This window comes from Gambusia affinis, linkage group LG01 (assembly GCF_019740435.1).
Source record: "Gambusia affinis linkage group LG01, SWU_Gaff_1.0, whole genome shotgun sequence".
NCBI classification, from domain to species: Eukaryota; Metazoa; Chordata; class Actinopteri; order Cyprinodontiformes; family Poeciliidae; genus Gambusia; species Gambusia affinis.
In genome coordinates, this window is record NC_057868.1 from 38,975,055 (window position 1) to 38,999,637 (window position 24,583).

At 36.0% G+C, this 24,583-nt stretch overlaps 1 protein-coding gene and 1 long non-coding RNA gene across 4 annotated transcripts; one reads left to right on the top strand and one right to left on the bottom strand.

Annotated features, from left to right (window-relative positions):
• The first annotated feature begins 2,554 nt into the window (after positions 1 to 2,554).
• On the top strand, positions 2,555 to 18,821 carry LOC122835529 (natural resistance-associated macrophage protein 2-like). The gene is made up of 16 exons (XM_044124671.1): positions 2,555 to 2,842; positions 5,667 to 5,756; positions 6,428 to 6,585; positions 6,655 to 6,777; positions 7,972 to 8,091; positions 9,108 to 9,214; positions 9,989 to 10,059; positions 10,150 to 10,217; positions 11,440 to 11,595; positions 12,688 to 12,846; positions 12,933 to 13,019; positions 13,106 to 13,225; positions 13,874 to 14,023; positions 14,239 to 14,312; positions 14,388 to 14,541; positions 15,602 to 18,821. The coding sequence occupies exons 1-16, from the start codon at positions 2,821 to 2,823 to the stop codon at positions 15,707 to 15,709; spliced, it is 1,767 nt and encodes a 588-aa protein (XP_043980606.1). The 5' UTR covers positions 2,555 to 2,820; the 3' UTR covers positions 15,710 to 18,821.
• LOC122835533 lies at positions 9,302 to 19,560 on the bottom strand. 3 transcript variants are annotated; one of them, XR_006371324.1, is made up of 3 exons: positions 19,448 to 19,560; positions 14,268 to 14,569; positions 9,302 to 10,094 (listed from the first exon to the last, which is right to left on the bottom strand). It is a non-coding gene; the product is annotated as an uncharacterized LOC122835533 (long non-coding RNA). The 3 variants fall into 3 exon arrangements; XR_006371325.1 differs by lacking the exon at positions 9,302 to 10,094 and adding an exon at positions 13,974 to 14,050 and having other exon boundaries at positions 14,213 to 14,569; XR_006371327.1 differs by lacking the exon at positions 9,302 to 10,094 and adding an exon at positions 13,980 to 14,050.
• Between the last annotated feature and the right edge of the window lie 5,023 nt (positions 19,561 to 24,583).

The following is a 24,583-nucleotide window of genomic DNA, read 5'->3' on the forward strand; positions in this document are numbered from 1 at the left end:
GATAGTTTTCTTGCCACATTTCATCTGAGTTTTATGACATGCCTCATATTTCTGTACCAGAAGAAGCCAGATACGATAAAGACGGATGTAAACAATGGCTGAAAATTATAATTATGAGCTCATAAAAGCAGTTTGTATCAGTGAAGCAGTTACATAACAATCCCGCACTGCTGGCTGCGACTGTGCATCCAAACACGCTTTCCAACAAAATCTACAGTCAGTGTATCTTTTGTTCATCTCAAATTCAGTAGGTTGATTTCACAACAGCAGACACACACAGGTTTAAGGTATGTATTCTAACAGAAGAGGAAAGCAGGTTACACTAAATGAAATACAATAAATAACCTTAAACAAACTACAGAGATGTAACTCCCAATGAACAGCTGGCAGCAGCTAACAGTTGTAAAATTGAACATAGCCAAAATGCACATTAATCATAATAAAAGTTTAAAAAAATAAGGAAAATGTGTCAAAATGACACATGATATTCTCCATATGATTAAATTGATCTAAAATACATGTTAAAATATAATTATTTTGAAGAAAACACAGAGTCAATTTCTACCAAAGTTACAGAACAACAGAAAAAAGGGGGAGGAGCCGACAGTTACTGGTTACTATGGTAACCACCAACCGTCAGCATAACAGAACTTACACTAACAAATATCTGGAGAAACAAAACAAAATAAATTCAAAGAACACATTAACAAATTTTGACAAATTTCACATCTATAATAATGTTAAAATAAAACTGCTACAAAACGCACCATTGTTATGATTTTAATAGTTCTCTTCATGTTGTTATAATCTCATGGCAATACTGTCGGCACACATTGCTGAATAACTTTGATCCAAAGGCCCATGTGACATTGTTTTTCTCCAAACTAATCAAATTAATTTGGATGCAAATATAAATTTCAAGGAGCTGATTTGTCTGAAAATGGCACAAAAAGACGCACGTTTTGTTTTAAAGGGTTGAGCGATTTTTTTGTCAGGCAGCTACCAGAGCATCTGACAGTGACTGAAGCTCTCCAGACACAGAAGATGCCTAATAGAGACAATGGACAATTGAAGTTTTGACATTTTCAGTTTTCATGATGCCAAAACATTGGACATACTGATGGACACCCACATTCGTCTCATCATCTCACACCATTTTGTAAAGACTCTGGCCCACGTACCACACAGCGCACAGTACAACTATCCTTACTATGTTTACTAATGTGTCTGAGTCATCCTTTGTGTCTGCTAAACAGCTGTGACTGCTCTAAGTGAGGATTGGATTCTTAGAGAAGCTGCCTGATTTTACGGTTCCTGTGTGAAACCAACACTGCCCTCTGGTGGCCATTCTACGCATCTCAGCTTCTTGCTTACAGGCATTTTGACTAGATAGGCTTGAAAGTTCAACCCCTTCCACAATTGAAGGTGTTATATTTTACTACAATTAATCTATCTCTTGATACTTTTAGATAAAAACAACCACAAAGTGTAGCGTGGAAAATTTCAGATTTGAAAATGTATGGATGGCAATCAATCAAAAAATAAAAAAAAAAAACAATTGCTGAAATATTTAAGTAGCATATTTTGAATGATGCAACAGAAGTTGTCATTCTCTGGTTTAAATCTAAAATTTTTGACTAGCAAAGGCAATTAAACTGGATTTATATAGCTTGTGCAAATGTTCATATTATTGCACCATTTTTCTATGAGTCAAGTCTGTCGTTTGGAAACGTAAAAGCAGGTCAGGAGGATTAAAAGATTGAAAAACAAAGAATCCGCTGTGTTTATCAGAAGCTAAACTATTTGGTTTCCAAACTTTGGCAGCAATGGCAATAAAAGAACAATGGCTGCTCACATGCATGGGGGTGAATCATGTGGAATCTGTCGCCCCCTAGTGGTCGCAGCAGAACACTCCATTGTGGGACAGAAAATCTCAAGCTTTTTTGCAGCAAGAAAGACGCGTTAAACGTAGAAAAATATGGAATTACAACCAAAGACAAATAAACTAAATATAAAATTCAAAATAAGTTTTATTTATGACATAATCATAAAAATGCAGATTAAAGGGAGGTTACATATTTTCTTTTAGATCCACTTTTAAATCCACTTATTTGACTGTTCAAACTGTTGATATATATATATATATATATATATATATATATATATATATATATATATATATATATATATATATATATATATATATATATATATATATATATATATATAGTCATTTTTGATTGATCTTAAGATTTTTGAATTTTTTCGGCTTTTGAAACTTTCTGAGATTTTCTGGCGGAAATGTACTCATTTATTTATTTAAAGGGCCGAAATACGTCGTCGTAGGTTTGAATACTTTGTCAAGGAGTAAAAGCTTTTTGCATGAAGATGGAAATTTACTGGAAAAAACAGCTATAATCATGTGTAATAAGTCGGAATCTATTTATATAGCCTACGCTTAATTGTGATTTTTTTTTTTTTTTTTTGAACAATTTCAAAAAAAATTTTTTTTTTCTTTAAAGTTAATCTTCTCTCCTGCTGATCCAGGATCAGCCCAGAGTATAAACTGGGTCACAGGAAACAGAAGAAACTGGCGCAGAGTTTGGCCGTCCGGTTTATCTTTGTCCTCCGGTGGTTCCTCAAACCTTCACCTGTCAGGTGAGTTCAGCCCCCTGCTGCTCTACCTGCGCCGCGCAGACTCTGACACAACCGAGAGGCGTGCAGGAAACACCGAGAAAGAGAGTCGATCGTTTTACCAGAGGAAGATTGCCAACTCGGTTCTACTCATGGCCCGGTTCTAGCAACTTCACGCAGCTCAAGATGTTCTCCTTCCTGCGCTCAGGTGAGTTTTAACTCAACCCGATTTTAAGTGAGCAGACATTTTTCTGCTTTACGGAAAAACCTCCGAGGCGAGTTTCTTCTTGTCAGTTTATTTTTAGACGTTTATTACAGGAATGGATTAGGTGACGGAGTTCATGCTCGTTTCCTGTAATAATGTTTTAAAATTGTGTCCGGTTTGCTGACCGGTGCAGAAAATGTGTTTTTATGGCTACATTAAGCAACAAAAAGAGGTTTTAAGTCATTAACACCCACATAACAGAACAATAGCAACTGATATTACTGAAGTATAAGTGTATTAATGAATTACAAGAGATGTAGGACTCCCGTTAGAAAATGTCCAACTTTATAGTTATGATGTTATATTTTAGAGTTTGACACCCTTAACGTGTGAGGTTCACTCCGTGACGTCAAAATGTTTTGAATGAAATTACCACTGGTCATATTTTAAAACATATATTTCTTATATGAATTTTAAAAATCAGCATGATCTTTGTGTGTTTAATTCAGATAATAATGATCAACTGTTGGCTTTGTAAACAAGTAGTTTATTTAAACTTTATTAAAAACGAAATGCAAGTTGTTTTTCTTGTAAATTTGGCATATTTGTTTTTTCTTTTAAATCTAAAATTTAAAAAATTAATTAATAAACAACATAAAATCAGAAACTGGCAGTTTTCTTAAATCAGACTGCGGTGACCAACAGGTGCTAATGTCAAAACACGAAACTCCAAATAGCTATATATAAAGTGCTCCAAATGCTCCGGACCACTAGGGGGAGTGGAGCAAATCAAATTGAAACAGACACTCAGCAAAGATCAAATGATATACAATGGGACGTCAAAAAGAAATTTGAATGAAGAAAGAAAATCTGCGTCATGATTCATGTACTTTTCAAATTTACAGTCTTTTACATAACTATTCACCTTATTCTTGGCAGGCTTACTGGGGAAACGATTATAGGTCTTACTTCCGGCGCCCACCGGAAGTAGCAGTATTTCATTGTAATTTGTAGGGATTTTTGCTGTAATTACAGGATTTCTGTAGAGAATGGTGAGAGCAGCATTTTATCAGCAAGATAAATATTTAGCTCTGAGCTAGCTAAATATTTTGTTAGCTAGTTATTTAACTAAACTCTGAGATACCCTAGCTAACTCAGAGTTTATTTGCTTGCTAAATATTTGTTTTGGAGCTATTTAGTTTCTTACTACATATTTTGGTAACAAGCTAAATATTTTGTGGTAAAACTTACTTTTGTCACTCAAATATTTAGCTAGCTTAAAGCAAAATATATATCTTGCTAACTAAATAAGATGCAAACTAAATATTAAAACTTTAGTTTGATGCTATTTAGCTTTGTAACTACATGTTTTGGTAGCTAGCTAAATATTTACTTACAAAACTAAATATCTTGCTCAGAAATTTAGCTAGCTCAGAACTAAATATTTAGGTTACCGACTAAATATTTAGCTTGCAAATTAAAAATGTTTAGGTTGAACGAATGGAGACATTAATAGATTTCTTCAGAACTTGAAGGCAGATTTGGAGACTTCTGGGTTCAAATAGCATCAGCCCACATTTCCACTGCGGGACAGTGCCTGTTGGTTCTAGCAACACTGAGGACCCAAATAATTCGTACTCCATGTGGTTCATGTTTTGAAGCGGTTCTGTCTGAGGGATTGGAGATCTTGTTTGCCCAGTTCAGACTCAGTTCCTTTGTCCTTTAAACAGGGAGTTGCTTTAAATTCCTTAAATTGTTTATTGGTGGCTTGTAAAAGAAGAAATACGTAAGTCTCTGCTTCCAGAGACATTGTCACTTAAATAAGACCAAAATGTCCCACAATGAAAATGGCTGCTGGGAATTAAAAGCATGCAAAACAATCACGAAGCAGTGTCATCAATAAGCCTGTCACAGATCAATTTTGCTGGATGATAAATTGTTTCAGAAGTTATCATGATAAACTAAAATTTTATTGTTTTGAGAATATTTTCATAATGATATAATAAGAATGGCATAATAATGCAAGAACACATTCTAAAAAAATCTATAAACTTTAAACTCTAATGAACAAATATTCAAAATAAGCAAATAAAACAACAAATAAAATGAATTAAGTATCTGTAAACAAAATTGTCCTTATAAAAAGGGTTAGTTGAGACAAAAGCACCAAAGTGAAAGCTTTTATCATCCAGTTTTAGGTAGAAAGGGAAAAAATAAGAGAAAACAATAAATCATGAAAATGGAAATTATTGAGCTTGTTTTAATTTATCATGCGATTAATAAAAATCGCATGACCTGCATGACCTTCACCTGTAGTCTGCACTAAGTACCAGACTACACCTGTTACTTATTGCAACAGGTGTAGTCCTCAATAGAAAAATAGAATCACTAATGAATCAACTGACTAATTTGCCATATTCTGCATGTAGACTGTTTATTTACTTTGCAAATGCAAAATTCAACAAATCGTTTTCCATTAAGAGGCGTGTCTCTCTTGAAAAAGAGATTTTTAATCTCAATACATAAAGACCACATACATTTAAGTAACATGATTTTTGGAGCAACACTATTCCTTAGTAAATCATGAATGAATTTATAGATGCAAAAAGTAAAAAAATAGTTTTGATTCTGGTGAAAAGTAAAAATATGGAATAAGAATAAATTGTAGTTGTTCTGGTGAAATAATGTAACTTTTTTTCTCCCTGACTGAATAGTTGAGATGAAAAGATTTTCTCACGGCTCTGTGTTTGTGCAGGGTTTTGTTTTGTGTGTGCAGTAATTTTTATTCTTGGATTTAAATCCAGTTTAATTACCGGGTTGCTTCCAGGTAGAAATCCCCCGCCTGAGAACATCCACATCTCCTCTCTGCCGCCCAGCATTCCCCTGGATCCAGAACCTGATCTGCCAGGCCAACAAGGTGATTATCTTTGATTTTAAGCAATGCAAATCCTTAATTTATGATTTAGACGCATCATTTCGACATGTTGACACAAGCTGTTGGCATTAAATGCAGTTTTCAGACTCTGGAATTTGAAATTTGCTTTGTAAACAAAGTTTTACTTGCTTACATAAAGACTCCAACTAACAATTATTTTATTAACCATTTGTTCTGATGATTAATCGATTAATTGAATAAAGAACATCAACACATTCTATTGATTTATCACTTAAACTCTTAAGCCTTTTATACAACATTAAGTATGCATTAAAATGTCAATATAAACAATAAATTTAATTCCTTTTTTCAGTAAGAAAATGAAAATTTTATTACTTAAAAGGTAATAACAGCATTCAATGAGTGAATCTGAATAGGGTGAAGCAAAAATTGAGATATAAATTTTTTGTCTTTTTTAAATGCAGAATCTAGATATTTCTGTGCATTTTTGGTTTACTGTTCTGAATATGTTGATTTTTTTTCAGCAAATGGCATTTTTTGTGTCTGTATTCTCCAGTTGGTGATTAATCAATTTTCAAATTAGTAGATGTATTGGAGGATTTTTAACTGGAGCAGACACGTCAGTTTTAGTCTTTTAACAAACTGTTGACATTTAAATACACTTTCTGATGAATGTGATGATGTTTCCGCAGACGACTCTGTGAAAAACCAGGAGAAAGCTGTCATCCAGACCACACACACTTACCGAGGATCCTCCACGCCTTCGGTTTTCCTCCAGAACCGCAGCAATGAACCGGCTCCGACCACGTACTTTGAGCAGAGAGTCCCTGTTCCGGAGGAGGACACTGAGGTAACCTAAACCAGCCCACTTACTTAATTTTAAACTTTTTAAACTTTACAGCTCGTATTTCTCCTACAGAGATTGTTCAGTCTGCGTAAACTCTGGGCCTTCACCGGGCCCGGGTTTCTGATGAGCATTGCCTACCTGGACCCGGGAAACATCGAGTCTGACCTGCAGTCAGGAGCTAAAGCTGGATTTAAGGTAACAGAAAAAAAAAATCAAAATTTTTACATCTTCTAATAAAACTGCTGGAAAACAATTAACAGTGCCTTCCTTCAGAAGACAGGTGAAAGGTGACATTTTGTTAAAATGTAAATTTCTAAGTTATGCCAGGTGTATTAAAGTAAAATTCAGGTTTTCACTCTGTCAACACAGAGACAGAAATACATGCTGTAAAGGCAAATTATTATGACCAGAAAATCAAAATTCAGTTTCATGATTAGAGTAAAAATATTGAGGAAAAACCGGAAAAAGTTTCTTGAAGAGAAGATATTTTCTGGTGACTTTTCCCACAAACAGTGTCTGCAGAGAGTTTATATGCAAAAACAGAAAATTTCTTTGGTTGTTTAACCTTATGAGTATAAAGTTTCTATCATGAGGCTGAGCAGATATTTATATCAGTCGCATTTCAACTTCAACATTGACATACTTTTTTCATTTTATTTGTAATTTTCTCATTGTTTAGATGTTTTTCTCATCATTTCCATCATTTTTATTTTCCATATCATTTATTCTAATCATTGTGGTATGTCCACATTTCACTCTCATTATTTTGACTTTTCTTGATATTTTTTTCTTAAGTTCTCCTGATTTTCACATTTTTCTCATTGTTTTCTTACAATCTCAACATTTCCACATCATTTTGATTTTCTCTCATCATTTCTGTCGTCATTTCTTTTAATCTCATCATAATGATACATAATTTTCCTTTTTGCTAATCATTTTGACATTTCACCACCATTTCCTCTAATAATTATCTTCATTTCTTTGACATTAAATTTTTTCTCAACATTTTGAGTTTTTTCTCATTTTTATTAGGTTGACATTTTCTTTTTGGTTTGATTTTTTCATATTTAAACTTTGTTCTTGTAGCTTTTGTGGGGAAAAGGTACCTACTATATTTACTAGATTGTACTTTTAAATTATTCTCATATTGGTCCTTAAAATACCGACATTTCCACTTTATATTTTGGTCTGTCTGATGATGTAATTTTTTTTTCAATTAAATGATTGATAATTTGATCAGTTACTTGAGCAGACTTTTTACCAAATAGTTTTTTACTTTTACTTGAGTAAAGTCATGTTGAAGTAGAGCTGCTCTGACCTGATGAATGTATAATTACATTTTTATGTTTCTAATTCTTGGATGCTGTTTCTCCTCTCTCCTCCCTTCAGCTCCTCTGGGTGTTGCTGTTGGCCACAGTCATCGGCCTGCTGCTGCAGCGGCTGGCGGCGCGGCTCGGCGTCGTCACCGGGCTGCACCTGGCTGAAGTCTGCAACCGCCAGTACCCCACTGTGAGACAACCACACCCACTGCGAAAGAATTAAAATCAAATTACAATCTTACACTAGAATGCATTGGCAATTATTTGTTTATAAATAGGGCTGCACAGTGGCGCAGTTGGTAGAGCTGTTGCCTTGCAGCAAGAAGGTCCTGGGTTCGAAACTTTCTGCATGGAGTTTGCATGTTCTCCCTGTGCATGGTGGGTTCTCTCCGGGTTCTCCGGCTTCCTCCCACAATCCAAAAACATGACTGTCAGGTTAATTGGTCTCTCTAAATTCTCCCTAGGTGTGAGTGTGTGTGTGAATGGTTGTGTCCTGTATGTCTCTGTGTTGGCGACCTGTCCAGGGTGACCCCCGCCTCTCGCCCCGAACGTAGCTGGAGAGGAACCAGCAACCCTCCTGACCCCATTAGGGACCAGGAACAGAAAATGGATGGATGTTTATAAATAACCATGATATTTGCTTTATTTGTCCTGTGCACCCAATTCTCCATTTAATTCATTTATTAAACTTGGCTAAATGTAGCAAGTGTTTTCATGGACATAACTCATTAAATGTACTTTTGACATAACTCATTGAATTTTGTTAAATTTTTTTCCAGTCGACACCTAAAAAATTTTAGCATTTCTTTTACTAAAGTAAACCTGTAAAGGGTACATTTTTAAGGGTACATTCACACCAGCCCTGTTTAGGCCGCTTCAATCCAACTCCACTTCGTTTGCCTAAAACGTTTGTAACTCTGGTCCGTCTACAAACCTCGTCTCCGTTCGTTTAACGTGAACTCTGGTGCGTTTCGAATACATGTGTGAATGCCAAGCAGACTGGAGACCGCAGAAATGAGCAGGAAGTACAGCATGAGGTTCGCCACATGTTCTGGGTTGGATTTAGGTGTGGACTTTGACTGGGCCATCCTAAATCATGAACATGCTTGTTTTCTGCCTGCGATCCTAAATCATGAACATGCTTGTTTTCTGCCTGCGATGCAGAATTCAAGCGGACTCGCTGACTTCTCCATGTTTTCCATGAAGGTGCCCAGAATCCTGCTGTGGTTGATGGTGGAGCTGGCGATCATCGGCTCTGACATGCAGGAGGTCATCGGCTGCGCCATCGCGTTCAACCTCCTGTCTTCTCAAAGGTGTGGCAGTGTTTTTCAAATTGGTGGCCACCAGTGGGCGCTAGAAGGGAGATTTAATTTGAACAAGTAAAATGTGAGAGAAAAAAAAAGAAAACAAAAAAATACATGTACCATGATAGTAATTAAACATAAAAACAAAAACAAAACTTCCTTATCCAGACCAGAAATGAGTATGAAGAAGATTTAGCTTATTAAATCCTACTCCAATTGTCTCATCTATTGCTATACATATTTAGACATCAAATTTTGGGGAATCTCTTTTTTCAGCATTTATTATAAAGTCTAAGTTAAAATAACACTGAAAATGGAAATGGAATACAAATAGTGTATATTGTCCCACAGAGGAAAAATTTAGAAAAAAGTTATTTATATTCTCATTTTTTGATTTGCTGCCAGTCAAATTTATCAAGTTGCTTTGCTCCTCAAACTGTCATAGCAAGCAATGCAGATTAAATAACATTTGACGGGATTAATATAAAAAAATTACTTATTTTCTCATGAAAGGAGAGGATTTTCCACCACAGAACTCCCAACTAAAATCTGAAGAAATGGGGCAGCATTTATGCTAAATGAATGTAATAAAATGAGGGGAAAATTTTTTTAATTTAATGTTTCTTTACATATTTTGTAGCATTGTCTGTGGGCTTCCAAAGGGGGTCTCTGGCGAGAAGTTGATGCCTTTTTGAGGCCGTTTGGTATCCAGAATCACAGGTCGTTTGGTGCTAAAACATAAAAATTGAGCTTCTTCAGTTGCTGTGTGTGTTTTGATGACAGGATCCCCCTCTGGACCGGTGTGCTCATCACCATTATCGACACTTTCTTCTTCCTCTTCCTGGATAAGTACGGTACGTATCACAGCGTCTTCAGGCACTGAAACACACTTCACACAGCAGAGAGGAAGAGTAAATTAAATCTTTCTGTGTGTTTTTCTGCAGGCTTGAGGAGGCTGGAGGCCTTTTTTGGCTTTCTTATCACTATTATGGCCATAACATTTGGATATGAGGTAGGGACTTTGGTTTGTTTTCATATTTGCACTTTTTCAGCCAACCAGAGACATGGAATAAATGTGCAAAACATACGTTTAGTTTTCTTATTTTCTGTAGCTGATCATAGTCTTGGTGGATTTAAAGTTTGATCATTCTCATCTTATCCACAACAAAGAGCAATAATTTTAACTTTTTTTTCCTGACTAGTCCTAATTCCAGTTAGAGACAATCATTTTTCAAAATGTAAATATTGTATTTTTAGATAGGAAATATGTAAGATTCAATATCTAGGAAGCAAAAAAATAACTAGGTAAACCAACTTTGAGAGTATGTCCAAATAAATTAGGCATCTCTTAGAGATTTTGATTTGTCAAAATGGAAGGTAAGAAATCTTGAATTATTATTCTTACTAATCAGAATGTAAATGCAGATGTCTTAAGTTACCACTCAGGATAGTCAAAAGCAGTTGTTTCTATTCAAAACACATGTTTAAACAATCAGATTAAGTTGATTTTATCGCAAAACGGCATGCCACACTGTTCCCACTCTTTATGTGTGAAAACCCACCCAACTCTGCCTCAGGCTGGTTTATCATCACTACTTTACTCTTCATCAGCTAATCAACAGCACTGATCGTTGTGCTATTAGCCTGATTTTAGTGAGAATGTAAGTTTCTCTAGACCTTACAGAGATTTGAGTCTTTTAATCCTGGAAATGTTCTTCAGGTGATAGAAGGCCGATTTGGTCACCGTCTTTATGTGACTCTGAATGTTATGAGTCCATCACTACACCAGGATTTTGGATCTGATCAGTAGCTTGTAGTTGTAATAACTGAAGCTGTGTGCTTGATCGTTCCTCTTTAGGTTGTTTTTAACTGGAAAACAATTTAAAACACTTTAATTCGACACTGTGATTCACATTATGGATGCAACTGTGTGTCATCAGCGTAGAAGTTAACATTAATGCCATGTGTCCATATTCCATGTGGGTTACAAAATTCTGAGCTCTAAAATTGTGCCTTGTGGGATGCCATTGTTTACGTTATAGTTTCCTAAATGTACAAGAATATTCTGTCATTGAGATACGAGTTCAACGACTCAACATCAACATCACTGCCACTAATCTGCCTCATTCTTCTGAATTTTTTTCACCATTTTATGTGAAAAATGGTGAAAACATTTTTCACCATCAGACGTATTTGCCTACACCTGTAAAGTTAATGCAGCTGCTGTGTTGCAGTACGTGACAGTGGCTCCTGACCAAGGCCAGCTGTTGAAGGGGATGTTTGTGCCGTACTGCGAAGGCTGCGGGGCGGTTCAGCTCACCCAGGCCGTCGGCGTCGTGGGCGCCGTCATCATGCCTCACAACATTTACCTTCACTCTGCTCTGGTGAAGGTCAGACACTGGCTAAAGTAAAACTAAACAACCTGTAGACGGTAGCTGTGATTCCATTGACCACATAATGGTGCAATATGACATTTCAAAATTAAATGGAAAGATGACAGTTTTTTGTGTTTTGATAAAAAGGTTTGGCGTTAGGATGAAATTGGTTTATTTTGTAAAACTGCAACGGAAACACTTTTTTTGCATCACACAAATCACATGATTAACAACCGGATGTTTCCATTGGCGCAAACCACAAAGAAGAAGATGACAGGAAATAGTTGGAGGATGATGGCGTAGCTTGTCTTTTAACGACTTAATATGTGAACAAACATATTCATGTGTATGACAGCGTACGACAGGACCGTTGTAGATACAAAAAAACAGAGGAAGAAATTTCCAAGAAAAAACTCAAAAATTCTAAGATTAATCTTACAATCTTGAAAATTTCTGATAGATGAACCTTAATAAATGGTTAAAAATAATGTTTAATTGTTTTCTCAATTGCTGACTGTGTGGTTCCTCTATGACTTTGTATTTTTGTGTTTTTATGATTTTAAACTGTCACGTTGCTGAAGGGGACAATACAAATAAATTTTATTTGACTGATTGACATTAATCTTAGAATTTCTAGGTGTTTTCTCGCAATTGTTTGACTTTTCAAACTTGAAAATTTCTGTTTCTTTTTTTCTATAAACATTCTGAGAGGAATCTCACAATTTCACAAGTGTTTTCTCTGAAATGTACTTTTGTTTTTCTACTTTCGGCGGCCCTGATACGCTGTTTGTTCATGTAGTAAAACATGCCGTGCCATCATCTCCAACTGCTTCCTGTCGTCTTCTTCATGATTTGCGCCAGTGGAAACATCTGGTTGTTGATCATGTGATTCGTGTGATGCAAAAAAAAAAAATTTCCATTGCAGTTTTGTAAAATAAACCCATTTTTACCACAGGCTTGATAACGCTGTCATGCACGCATGATTTTAATTGCGTTCCTTATTAAATGGAAACACCGCAATTGCAAAATTGCATTTTTTTCTAGGAATAGTTTTGCGCACATTTGTAAAGGAACTGCAGCTAGTGAGTCTCCATATCTGCTTTAAAGTCTCGGGAAGTGGATCGCTCGAAGAAGAAAGAAGTAAAAGAGGCTAACAAGTACTTCTTCATCGAGTCGGCCATTGCTCTGTTTGTCTCGTTCCTCATCAACGTGTTTGTGGTCGCCGTCTTTGCTGAGGAGTTCTACCAGCGCTCAAACATCGAGGTGGTGAGTATTCCTGCAGATGTTCTCATCGCCCAACAGCTGCTTCATATCCAGATGTTGTCTCAAACATTTTGGTTGTTTTGTTTCAGAGCAACGTCTGCAACCAGTCGAGCATTCCTCACTCCGACCTCTTCCCTGTGGACAACAAAACTCTGGAGGTTGACATCTATAAAGGGGTTCGTTTGTAATTCTTTCAGTGAACCAGGTCATGTGTAGGGTGAGTTGTGTCAGTTTGTGTGATGGTTTGGTTTCATCGTAACAGGGAGTGGTTCTGGGCTGCTTCTTCGGGCCCGCGGCGCTCTACATATGGGCCGTCGGGATTCTTGCAGCCGGTCAGAGCTCCACCATGACCGGAACCTACTCTGGCCAGTTTGTCATGGAGGTCAGTTGGAGCTGAGACAATAATCAATAAATCAATTAATCACATGATAAATGAAAACTAACTCAATAATTTCCATTTGCATGATTAAGCGTTTTTCTTTTTTCTCTCTTTCTAACAAAAATTGTACGTTAAAAGTCTTCGGTCTGGTGTTTTGGTCTAAAGTAGCCCTTTTTTTTTTTAAGGACAACTTTGTTTCCCGAGGCTTCATAATTCATGTTATTTGTTATTTCTGTTGTTTAGTTTATTTATTTTGGATATTTAAAATGTCTCCCAGTTTGTGTGAAATGTTCATTAGAATTTAAAGTTTATTTATCTTTAAGAATGTGTTTTTGCATTATTAGGCCGTTATTGCTATTATATTACTTGAAAATTGTCTCAAAGCAACAATATTAATGTTTATTGCAATGACTTCTGGGAAATTTATCATCTAGCAACATTTTATCATGACAGCGCTCAGACCGTCCTGGCTCTGATTGGTTGATCTGGCTCGGCGTTGTGTTCCTCCAGCACTGGGAGAAGTCACAACATAGTGATAATTTTAACAAATATATAAAAAAATAAACAATTTTGAAATAAAAGTTAACTTACAATTAACTTTTAAGATGTGTAATTTCCCCTCTAAAGCTACTGGTGATTCCTGTTTCTCAGGGTTTCCTGAACCTGCGTTGGTCGCGTTTTGCTCGGGTTTTGCTGACCCGCTCCATCGCCATCACTCCCACGCTGATGGTAGCCATTTTTAAGGACGTCCACCACCTGACGGGCATGAACGACTTCCTCAACGTGCTCCAGAGCATGCAGGTTAGGCACGGACTCAAACTGCCTCATCTGCATCCAGTCGAGGAAAGAAACAAACTACATAAAACTAACACTACAGCCAGGATTTGTGTTTTATTGTCAGGGGGCCGCATGAAATTCATTCGCAAACCTTAAATGGCCCCCTGACCACACTTTGAGCCCCCCTGATGAAAACTAACAAACAGCACAGACCTCACTCCAGATTTCTTCTCTCCCAGCTGCCGTTCGCCCTCATCCCCATCCTCACCTTCACCAGTCTGCCGTCTCTGATGAACGACTTTGCCAACGGACTGTAAGCGGACCGGTACCGTCGCCGTTGAATCACTTCCTGCTCCACTTCCTGCTCAGCATGTTCGTCTCTCTGCAGGACGTGTAAGATCATGGGAGGACTGGTGATCCTGTGCGTGTGCGCCATCAACATGTACTTCGTGGTGGTGTACGTGACGGCGCTGAACAGCGTGTGGCTCTACGTGCTCGCTGCCTTCCTCTCCTTGGCGTACCTCACATTCGTGGGCTACTTGGTGAGATCAGCTTGAATCGTTGACGTTTCTGAAAATATAAAACGTTTATTCAGAATATTTAAGTGCTCTGGTGAACCTTCAGAGATAAATTGATTTATAATGTTAGCAATAAAATTTGTTTTAGTTATTTTGCATCAAGAAAGAACATTTATTTTGTGTTAATCCACTTAAAAAAAAAAAAAAGATTTTCAAATTAAAATATTTTTTCTATTTTTTTAGCAGTTATTAATGTATCTATGAAATTGAGATTCTGTACATAACACTAGAATTATTTAATGTTGAGAAAAAATAATATTTTGCATAGAAATAGTTTCACTAAAAATATTTATATTATTTTCTTATATATATTTTTTTATTCGTTGCATACATTTAAATTGATACTTTTTATTATTTGCTTGTGTACGTAGTTATTTTAATTAGTTTTCATGATCTTATTCATTATTTTATTGCTGGAGCCTTGCAGTGAAATTCCACTTGATAGATAGATAGATAGATAGATAGATAGATAGATAGATAGATAGATAGATAGATAGATAGATAGATAGATAGATAGATAGATAGATAGATAGATAGATAGATAGATAGATAGATAGATAGATAGATAGATAGATAGATAGATAGATAGATAGATAGATAGATAGATAGATAGATAGATAGATAGATAGATAGATAGATAGATAGATAGATAGAATGTTTTTTAGATTTTTTTGGTCGTTCTTCTTTTAGAAACAGATTCAATATTCAAAATCACATTTAAAAGATTGTCTTGGCCACAATCACAGCAGCCTAAAACAGTCACATGAGAAGTTCAGTGAGTTCAAAATGTAAAAATTTAATAAAAAGATAAACTAAGAAAACAAAAATAAGTCCAGTGATAAATTTATTTAAAATTAGCTTAGACTCAGTGAGATGAGTTTCTTCAGGTTCATCTGATTTTGAATTTTTTTTCAAGGATGTGTGGCAGAATATTTAAATAATCCCATCAGAGCAGTGAAAATATTTCATCCTTTCCTCGTCTGACTGATCTGACCTTTGACCTGTGCGTGTTGCTGTGCTGCAGGTGTGGCTGTGTCTGATAGCGCTGGGCGTGTCCTGCTTGGATCCGAGCTCCAGGAGAGGAAACGACTCGACCATCCTGATTCAGGAGCAGCCGGAGTTTGACTCCTGAGCCAGAAGTAGATTAAACTGGACCTTTGGATCATCGGTCAACCCAGAACCGGGTCTAACTCTGACCAGTTGGATGGTGCTAAAGTATTTTTAATCATCTGTAATGTATAATCTGTTTCATGGTGTTTTTATCTTCATTGTGACATGTTAGGAAGCTGAAGGAGAGTCAATTTTTAAGTTTTTCAGTGCAAAGCAGAGCATGGACACAGGACAACACCTTAGCATGTTGTGCTAGCGTGTCGCTAACACTCACTATGTTGCATGTATACAGCACTTTCCAAAATTAATATCATCTTTTTGGACTTCTCCACATTTTGTCACATTACAACCTAAAGCTCCAATGTATTTATTCAGATTTTATGCAAATTGGGTCTGGATTGTGAATGTGAAGGAAAGTTAATTCAGAATGGATTCCGTTGAGATCTACTTTTAAATCTCGAGGAATATTCTCAGTTGGATTACAGTCAGGACCGTTATTTTTATTTCCATATTAAACCTCTAGGGGCTTCAAAGAACAGCGGGATTTATTTAAATCAAGATGACAATATGATATGCATATTTACTAACTAGGCAACTTTAGGAGGAAATTAGTTGTCAGAAGTTTGAATCAGGTAAAAAATGATGTGGTTATTGACTTGTGCAAATGCTAAAACGCAAATGCTAAAATTGTATGAACACAATTCATACAAACTTCAAAACACACAAAATCAAAATGCAGCAGAAAAATGCTGCAAACACAACAAAAAGAAACATCTTAAAAGATGTCGGCCATCGTAAAAGAGGAATACTTGTCCACATTTAAATAAAAAACATTTGTGGTTGAAACATGACAAAATTTGGAAAACGACAAAGTTTGATGTCATTAAGAACATTTTGCATTTTAGCAAGAAGAATATTTTAATAACTTGAAGGTTTTTATGTGGATTTTTGCTGCCCTGTCTTCCATTTTAGTCTGATGAACAAACAGGAAAATCAACAAGATATTGTGTTCATTAAAGGTACAGTATGCAACTTTTATAATAAAAAAATATATTTTTTTACATGTTTGTTAAAACTGCCACCATTTTCTGTTAGTAATAAGACAGATAATCTGTGATATAAATCGAGCTCTTGTGTTTTCTCCCACAGCTGAATATAAACAACCAATCAGAGCCAGGAAGTAGATCTTAGCAATGTCTATCATCCCTCTTTCTGCCACCTTTTCTCTCTGCTATGCTGCAGCTAGCATAGCCTGTTGTGAATGCTAGCCGGCAGATAAACATCTTTCCTAGCAGTGAGTTGTTTCTCCGCCGTCAGCTCATTTAGCAGCAACTACTCGAGGTTGATTGACAGTGCTAAGACCCTCCTCCTGTTTCTGATTGGTTGTTTTTGGTGCATTTCTTCAGACTGCAATAGTAGCTCAGGGAAAAGGTGGAGGAGATTGATCATTTCCACCTATTATCTCTCATGTTATACTGTCACAACAGTTTTAATAAATATGTACAAAACTTTTTTTAATAAAAGTCGCATACTGTATTTTCAAATGGTGCACTTGAGGTCGAGTGGTATTAAGAATAAGATATTTACAATTAAATATCCTCTTGAGGGAATATTTTTGTAGACTTTCAGAGTTGTTTCCGTTTTTGCCCACAAGGAGGCAGTGCAGAGCACTACAAGGAGATGCCATCAACATCTAAACACAGCTTACAACCAACCCAGGGGATTAAAGGGCATGTTTGTGTGTTGTGACAGAAGCGGCGGCTCTTCTCTGTCCAACGTAGCGGACAGCGGCTGTAATATTTGGGTTTTTATTCAGAGGTGCTGCTGTTGCACAAATGCTGCGGTGGAGCAGCAAACATTGAGCAACATTGAGCTGAATTCCAGCGTCGAAGGAATTTGGTCTTTACGAGGGAAGGTGGACGGACAGGTTTTCTTCCTTGCATCGAGACGAGGAACTTTTCTTTCTCTTTTACTCTCTCTGTGTCTCTGTGGCTGCCGGTCATGGAGGCCGGGTTATGTAAGAGTTCCCACCGCCCCTCTCTGTTTTTGTTTTTCTCAATGAGCCAATGTCTCCCTGCCTAGGCCTCACAGCCGGTCCGGTCCTGTAGGCCCCTTTTCCTGGAAATAGAGCCTTAGCAGAGGCCAGTCAGGGGCAGGCCTGCGAGGGTGGAGGGTGGGTGGAGAGGTGGGGGGGTTCTTCCAGCAAATCACATGATTATTCACCCTACAGCCCCAGCCTTACATGAAACTCAGATGCTGCAGCAATATGTTACCAGCTAGGGTTGCATTCAACAAGGCTGAATGTTTGTTGATGCACCGCTTGGTCTGTCACCATGACAAATTTTACTGGATGATAAATTGTCCCAGAAATCATAGTGATAAATAATAATATTGTCGTTTTGAGATCATTTTCAAGTATTACAAATGGTAATAATGACAAAATAATACAATAATTCATTTTGAAAGATCAACAAGCTTCCTTTTCCTTTAACACTGGAAAAGGAAGACATTTTAAATATTCAAAATAAATAAACAAAACAACAGAAACAACTAATAAATTGAATTATGAAGTCTCTGTAAACAGAAATTGAGCTAGTTGAGACCGAAGCACCAAACTGAAGAGTTTTATCATCCAGCTTTTGGTAGAAAGAGAGAAACATGCAAATGGAAATTATTGAGCCTGTCTTAATTTATCATGCAATTAATTTATTTGTTGCTTATTGTGACAGACCTGTGCATGAAATTCTTGAAGACGGTGGTTTGGATGCCTGTGGAAAACCACTAAAGATGATGAAAGATATTTGTTTATTTACTTTATTTATCTACACAGAAAGTCTTAACAGAGATCCAGATCATTTCCATCACCATTTCCACTGCTTTGATCTTGATTTTTGAAACAACCAACATCAGGAAGGAAAGCTTCCTGAAAGAAAACTTCCTGATGTTTTATTATTTTATGGAAATAGTGGTTTCTCTTCATTGTTTTTAACTTTTTTATTTTTGATCAAAATGTTATGACTTGTGCATTATTGTGTCACCATGCGGCCGATGTAAACATTTGTTTTTTAAATGTTTTTGATTGAAATACTGAAATACTTTTGAAATGCTTTTTTTTTTTTTGCTAAGCCACTTGTACACACAAACAAATTGTTTTAATAAATTACACAATTAAAAAAATGATGTGTCGCATCTTTTAATTCAATTAAAAATGCTTTAATAATTTAAAAGGGAAATTAAATGTTGTCCTAACTCAAACAGTTATCCCCAAATAGTCAACAGGAACGATCTCCACTATCAGTCAGTCTAGCAGTGAATGTAAAGAGGCTTCTGACTGAAGAGTAACATGTCCGGGATGATGCCATCAGTTGTTGGGTAGCACTGCTAATCCATCTCTTTGTGATTAGAAAGCCGAGTAGAGAAATGCTGGAGTTGGGGATCTGATTGGTACCATTTCAAATTCAAACTCAAAAATACTTTATTGATCCCAAATCAATAAAGTATTGATTGATCTCACTATAAAGTATGAGAGTGACATTAGCATGTTCTGTGTGTTTTCCTGTAAAGGAGGACTGGTGCAAAAGTGTATAAAAAATTTATTTCTAATTCTGCTATTTCATATATTAAAAATGAGAATTAAATGTTGTTATAACTTATATTAATAGAGATTAATATGAGTTATAACATACCTATCTTTCCTGCCAATGACTGTTGGCAGGAAAGATCTCCTGTAGCAGTCTGTATTCTCATGAAGAGGAATTACCATGAATGTAAGAGATGGTATGAACTTCCTCCTTCTCTCTCTCGCTGCTCTCAGTTCAGGTATTTGAGGTTTGGAGATGCTAATCAGCTGCTCCCAGTTTTAAAAATAATACCTTGTTGCCACGGTTACGGATCATAACAACTGTCAAAAAGCATCTGGGAAAAAGCAACAACAATCCTTCCGGAATAATTTTCCCCAAACATGCAAACTGCCGCTATGCAATCAGCAAACACATTACTTTATTCAATCTGTTATTCCTGTTTGTAATTTGAGCGTTAGTTTGACATTTTTTTCTCTCCATAAATGGAAACATTTCTCACCTCACCGGTACGTCGCTTATATTTGAATATTTCTCATCAGAAACCAAGGATGACAACCAAATAGAAAGTAGGTAGCTGGTTATATTAAAAAATAATGTGGATAGTAACAAACCGTAATACAAGCATTTTACTTGTGGTCATAATTAGTTTAGTAGAAATGTTAAATTTAATAACATTTTCTTCAATTGCCAAAAACCAAAAAGAAAAACCGCCAGTTTTTTCTGTCATTAATTTTATGTTTCATTATTTTTAAGCAAAAAAAATCTAATTACACTTAAATATTAGCTTGTTTGCTTTTTACCACAAAAAAATAGAAATACAAGGTAGTGTCTTGTCCCTCTGTTAAATTTAAAAGAAAACGCTGCTCTTTCTGTAGGTTTCCTAGCCGTTTATAGTTGGAAATATTGGAACTTTTTAGTTTGAATGCATTTACAGAATAAAAGAAAAAGGTCAATTTTTCAGTGTTATGACTAATCAGAGCCAATCAGCAGGGGGGAAAAGGCCAATTATGATCTCTGGCTGGTTGATTGGTACATTTTTAATCATAACTACAAAGATTTTCTTTTGAATTATTACAACTTTTGGATTCTAATCAAAAGTAAATTCAAAGTAACCTGAAATTCTTTTTATTTTAAAGTGTTCTTTCTTCTTTCTAAACTATCATTTAGGAAATTCTTGGTGACCCTAAGCTGAGTTTAGTTACGAACCAAGCAGAACCAAAAATAGAGAAGCAGCGTTCAGCTTCTATGCACCACAAATCTGGAACAAACTCCCAGAATACTGCAAAACAAAGAAACAACGGCTAAAACCTCACCTGTTTACAACGACCTTTGATTCATAATAAATGGAACATTAATCGATTAATTTGATGTGTATTGATGATTTTTCTGATGACATTTGACAAAATGTAATCTTTATTGCATCTTTCTTAATTGGTGACTGTATTATGTTTGAATTATGTAAAGCACTTTGAACTGCCTAGTTACTGAAATAAACTTGATTTCGGTCGATATTATTAATGTCCATCCATCCCTGTAAGCTTTTCATTTAGCAATATGTTGACATATCTTGTAAAATTTGTTCCTATCAACGTTTCTAAATCTAAATTTTCTCTGGACTCATTTATAGATTTATTTAGATTAACATATTTCCATGTGCATGATTGCTATTATTTTATCTATTTATTTTATATTTAGTCATATTTAAATTACTTATAACACACACACACACACACACACACACACACACACACACACACACACACACACACACACACACACACACACACACACACACACAGTCATGTTTTCTTGACTTGTGAGGACTTCATATTGACTTGCATTCATTTTCCACAGCCTAACCTTTATCATCACCCTTACCGTAACCATAGCCATCACATACCTAACCCCTGACCCAAAATCACCATTTCCCCCCCATACGGAACAAGAAATGTCCCCATGAAAAGCAGTGGTCCCCACAACCCCATAACGTAGACAGAAACAGGTCCCCGCGAGGATACAAAAACCTGGTTCTCACACACACACACACACACACACACAAATATATATATATATATATATATATATATTTATACATATATATATATATATATATATATATATATATATATATATATATATATATATATATATATATATAAAGAGCAACTTGATATGCTCCTTTTAGTTAAAACTGTTTGTGATTTATCATTATTATTGTTATTATTCTCATTTTTTGGAATTATCTTCTTAAGTTGTATGTATTGGACAGTTTTATATTATATTTACATTGACTTTTACTTTGACTGACTACAGATGAAAACTCTAGTATATTATGTTATGTGCATTTGAGATAAATAACCAACATGTCCTCCTGTCTATTACGTTTTCTCTCACAAATATCATTTTGTTGTACAAAATGCTTATTTTCCGATTAAGTTTTAATTTTCCTGTTTGTTTAAAAGCAGCATTCATGCATGTAAAAGTGTGTTAATTACCTGATGATGTTGTGAATGATGGATTTAACAGGTGTGTGATGTTTGAGGTAGCTTGTTTGGATCATCTTCCCCAGCTTGGGGGCCTCTTCCACAACGCCTGACCCCGTCCAGCCGTCTTCGTCTCCCCTCGGCTCGCCTTGGGCAGAAAAAGCAAGCAGAGATAATGCACTTCAAGTCGGAGTAGTAAACAGCGGCATCAGCTTTAAACCGCCTGACATTTTCCAGCTGTGCGGTCCGTACTTATGCCGTGTGTATTTTTACACACATCTGTCAGTGCTGCCTTGAAATGTCCAACACCAGGAATGCAAACAGCGGGGCCAGTCTTGTTTATGTCTTGCCTTGTGGCTGCTGTGGGCACTGGCAGGGCTCGTGGTGTAGTGGGCTCACACGTGCTTTCAGTGGACTACTTTAACTCTGCAGAAACTGTAGTTTTCACTCTTTAATCCCCCCTGTTTTCATCTTTAAAATCTCTTCATGCTCTAAATTCCAGAAATTATCTTCTTAAAGGTAAAGAAGGAGACGATGCGTTCCATAAAACACTGCAAAAACACAAATCTTACCAAATAGTCTTGGTCTATAGTTTCTATTGCAAACTTTGAAATACAACAAAATTATCTGACAAACAACTTTTCAGCAGGGAATATGAACTTGTTTAAAGTCAAAAATCCTTCATATTGATGAAAAAGTAATTGTTCCATTGATTATTTTACTGATAAAAAGGTATTTCCTAGGTTTCTAGTGAAGTAATCTGCCAATGGAAATAGAACTTTTTCGTCAACATTAAGGAATCATTTATTTTAAACAAGCACAGATATCTTGCTGAGTTGTTACATGTAGTTAGTTTTCTCTTATTCTAAGTACATTAAGATATTTGCACTAGAAAATGGACCAAAAATACTTGTAAAAACAAATATTTCTGATTCATTTGTTATGCTTTTTTCTGCCGGACACTCAGAAAATAGCAAAAAACAATGTATAGGTATATAAAAAAACCCATCTGCTTTGGTATATGATGCAGAGATCGTCATATTGAGATATCTGCTGCACTGTTGCACAAATGTTTGGGAATGCATTGCCTCATAATAAACCCCCACACCCTCCAGCCTAACTCACTCCAGCCTCTTTTGTTTTCTTTTGTTTTTTTTCTTTTTCTTTTTTGGCAAAACAAGTTACAGTTTCATTTTATGATTGTGTCAATAAAGGAAAGAGAGAGAGAGAAGCATGAAAGGAGCCTGGGGTCATTGGTTTCACTCTGCCCTCTCTTACCTTCCTTGCTCAACTCTGAGACTCTGAGATCCACAAACCGAACCTCCCTCACTCACAGGGAGGTTCGGAATCGAATAGAGAAAAAAAAAAGAAAACTGGACGGATCCTCGTGTTTCGAAATCTGTTACTACTGTAAGTTATCAATAAACAGACTGTTGCTAAGATCTTCAATATTTATTATAGAGGTTTCAAAAGTGTAAAAAGTAGCATAAATTTGGTGTTTGCGAAATGTTGCCGTGTATGTTTGTTATTTACAGGTTTTGTTATTCCCCCTCCCCCCCTTTTTAGCAGCTTAAAATCTCGTATTATTTTTACTGTATTTATAATATTTGGTCAGAAGTTTACATGCACTTAGTAATTATCTGAACTATGCTCTTTCTTTGTTGAATTATGCCTCATACTCAAATGTAAGCGTACAGCAACAATAATGCAATACAATATATGGTTTCCTGTCAAAACTATATATTGTAAGCATATTCCATACATTTCTAAAATGGTTTAAGTCAGTACCATTCAAGAATCTTAAGGCTAGCCTGCTTTAACTTTGAAAACTAGTTTTGATGTGGGTTAGGTGGATCATTGTTCTGTTGGAACACCTAACTATGTCCAAGTTTCAACATCTGGGCCAAACTGTTAAGCTCAGATGAAAGAAAATGGGTCAGAATGTAAAAAGAAATAACAGAGCAACCACAAACTTCATAAGAAGTGAGTTATAGGTTTCTCCCCAGGGTGGCATGAACTGTGGGGAACCAAAAAGTCACTTCAATCTATCTATCTGTCCAGTAAGTAAATCATATAATCTTATTGGTTAACCTGGGTAGAAACTTGACCGTAGACCAATCACCTTTGGATTTTGTTTTTAATTTATTGGATTGTGGCACTTGTGGCCTTTCACACCCTACGTAAGATGACAGAAATTGTTTTGAGTTAGAACAAAAAGGCCAAAGTTGTTCACAAATACAAGTGAAGCCTGTGGTTCTATAGTTGTGTTTGTCTTTTGTGACCTCTTATGTCAGTTGTTGATGTGCTCTTGGCGTAATTTTGGACAATTCTGGAAAGGTTTTCCACTCTTCCATATTTTCTTATTATTTATGTGTCAATGTTGTTCGAATTTCTTTAAATCAAGGTATGGTGTGTTTATCTTGTAGCCTACTTCATTTTGTCAGGTCTCAGTGTGATTTCCAAAAAAGGGGTTAATTTTATTGTTCAATGAGAGGGGAAATTAATTTTTCCATATCTTTTTGAACCCCTCCTACCCCAGCTTAATGTATTAAATCATCACTTAACTCTGAATTTTGTATTTCCTCGGCTGAGTTTTGTCTATTATTAAAGGATTTCGACTATCTAAAACAGCTAAGTGCGACCCCCCCAAAAAAGCAATAACAGAAGAAAAATTATTTTTCACTGCACTCCTTTCATTTCGAAGTAGTAAATATTCAGCTTGCAGTTAAACTAACAAAACAGATCCTATGCTAACGGTTTTGCGCATTATTTGCGTGGATTTCTGTTTTGTTTATTTTCTAACATTTCATTAACAAGGCGCGCGCCCATTTG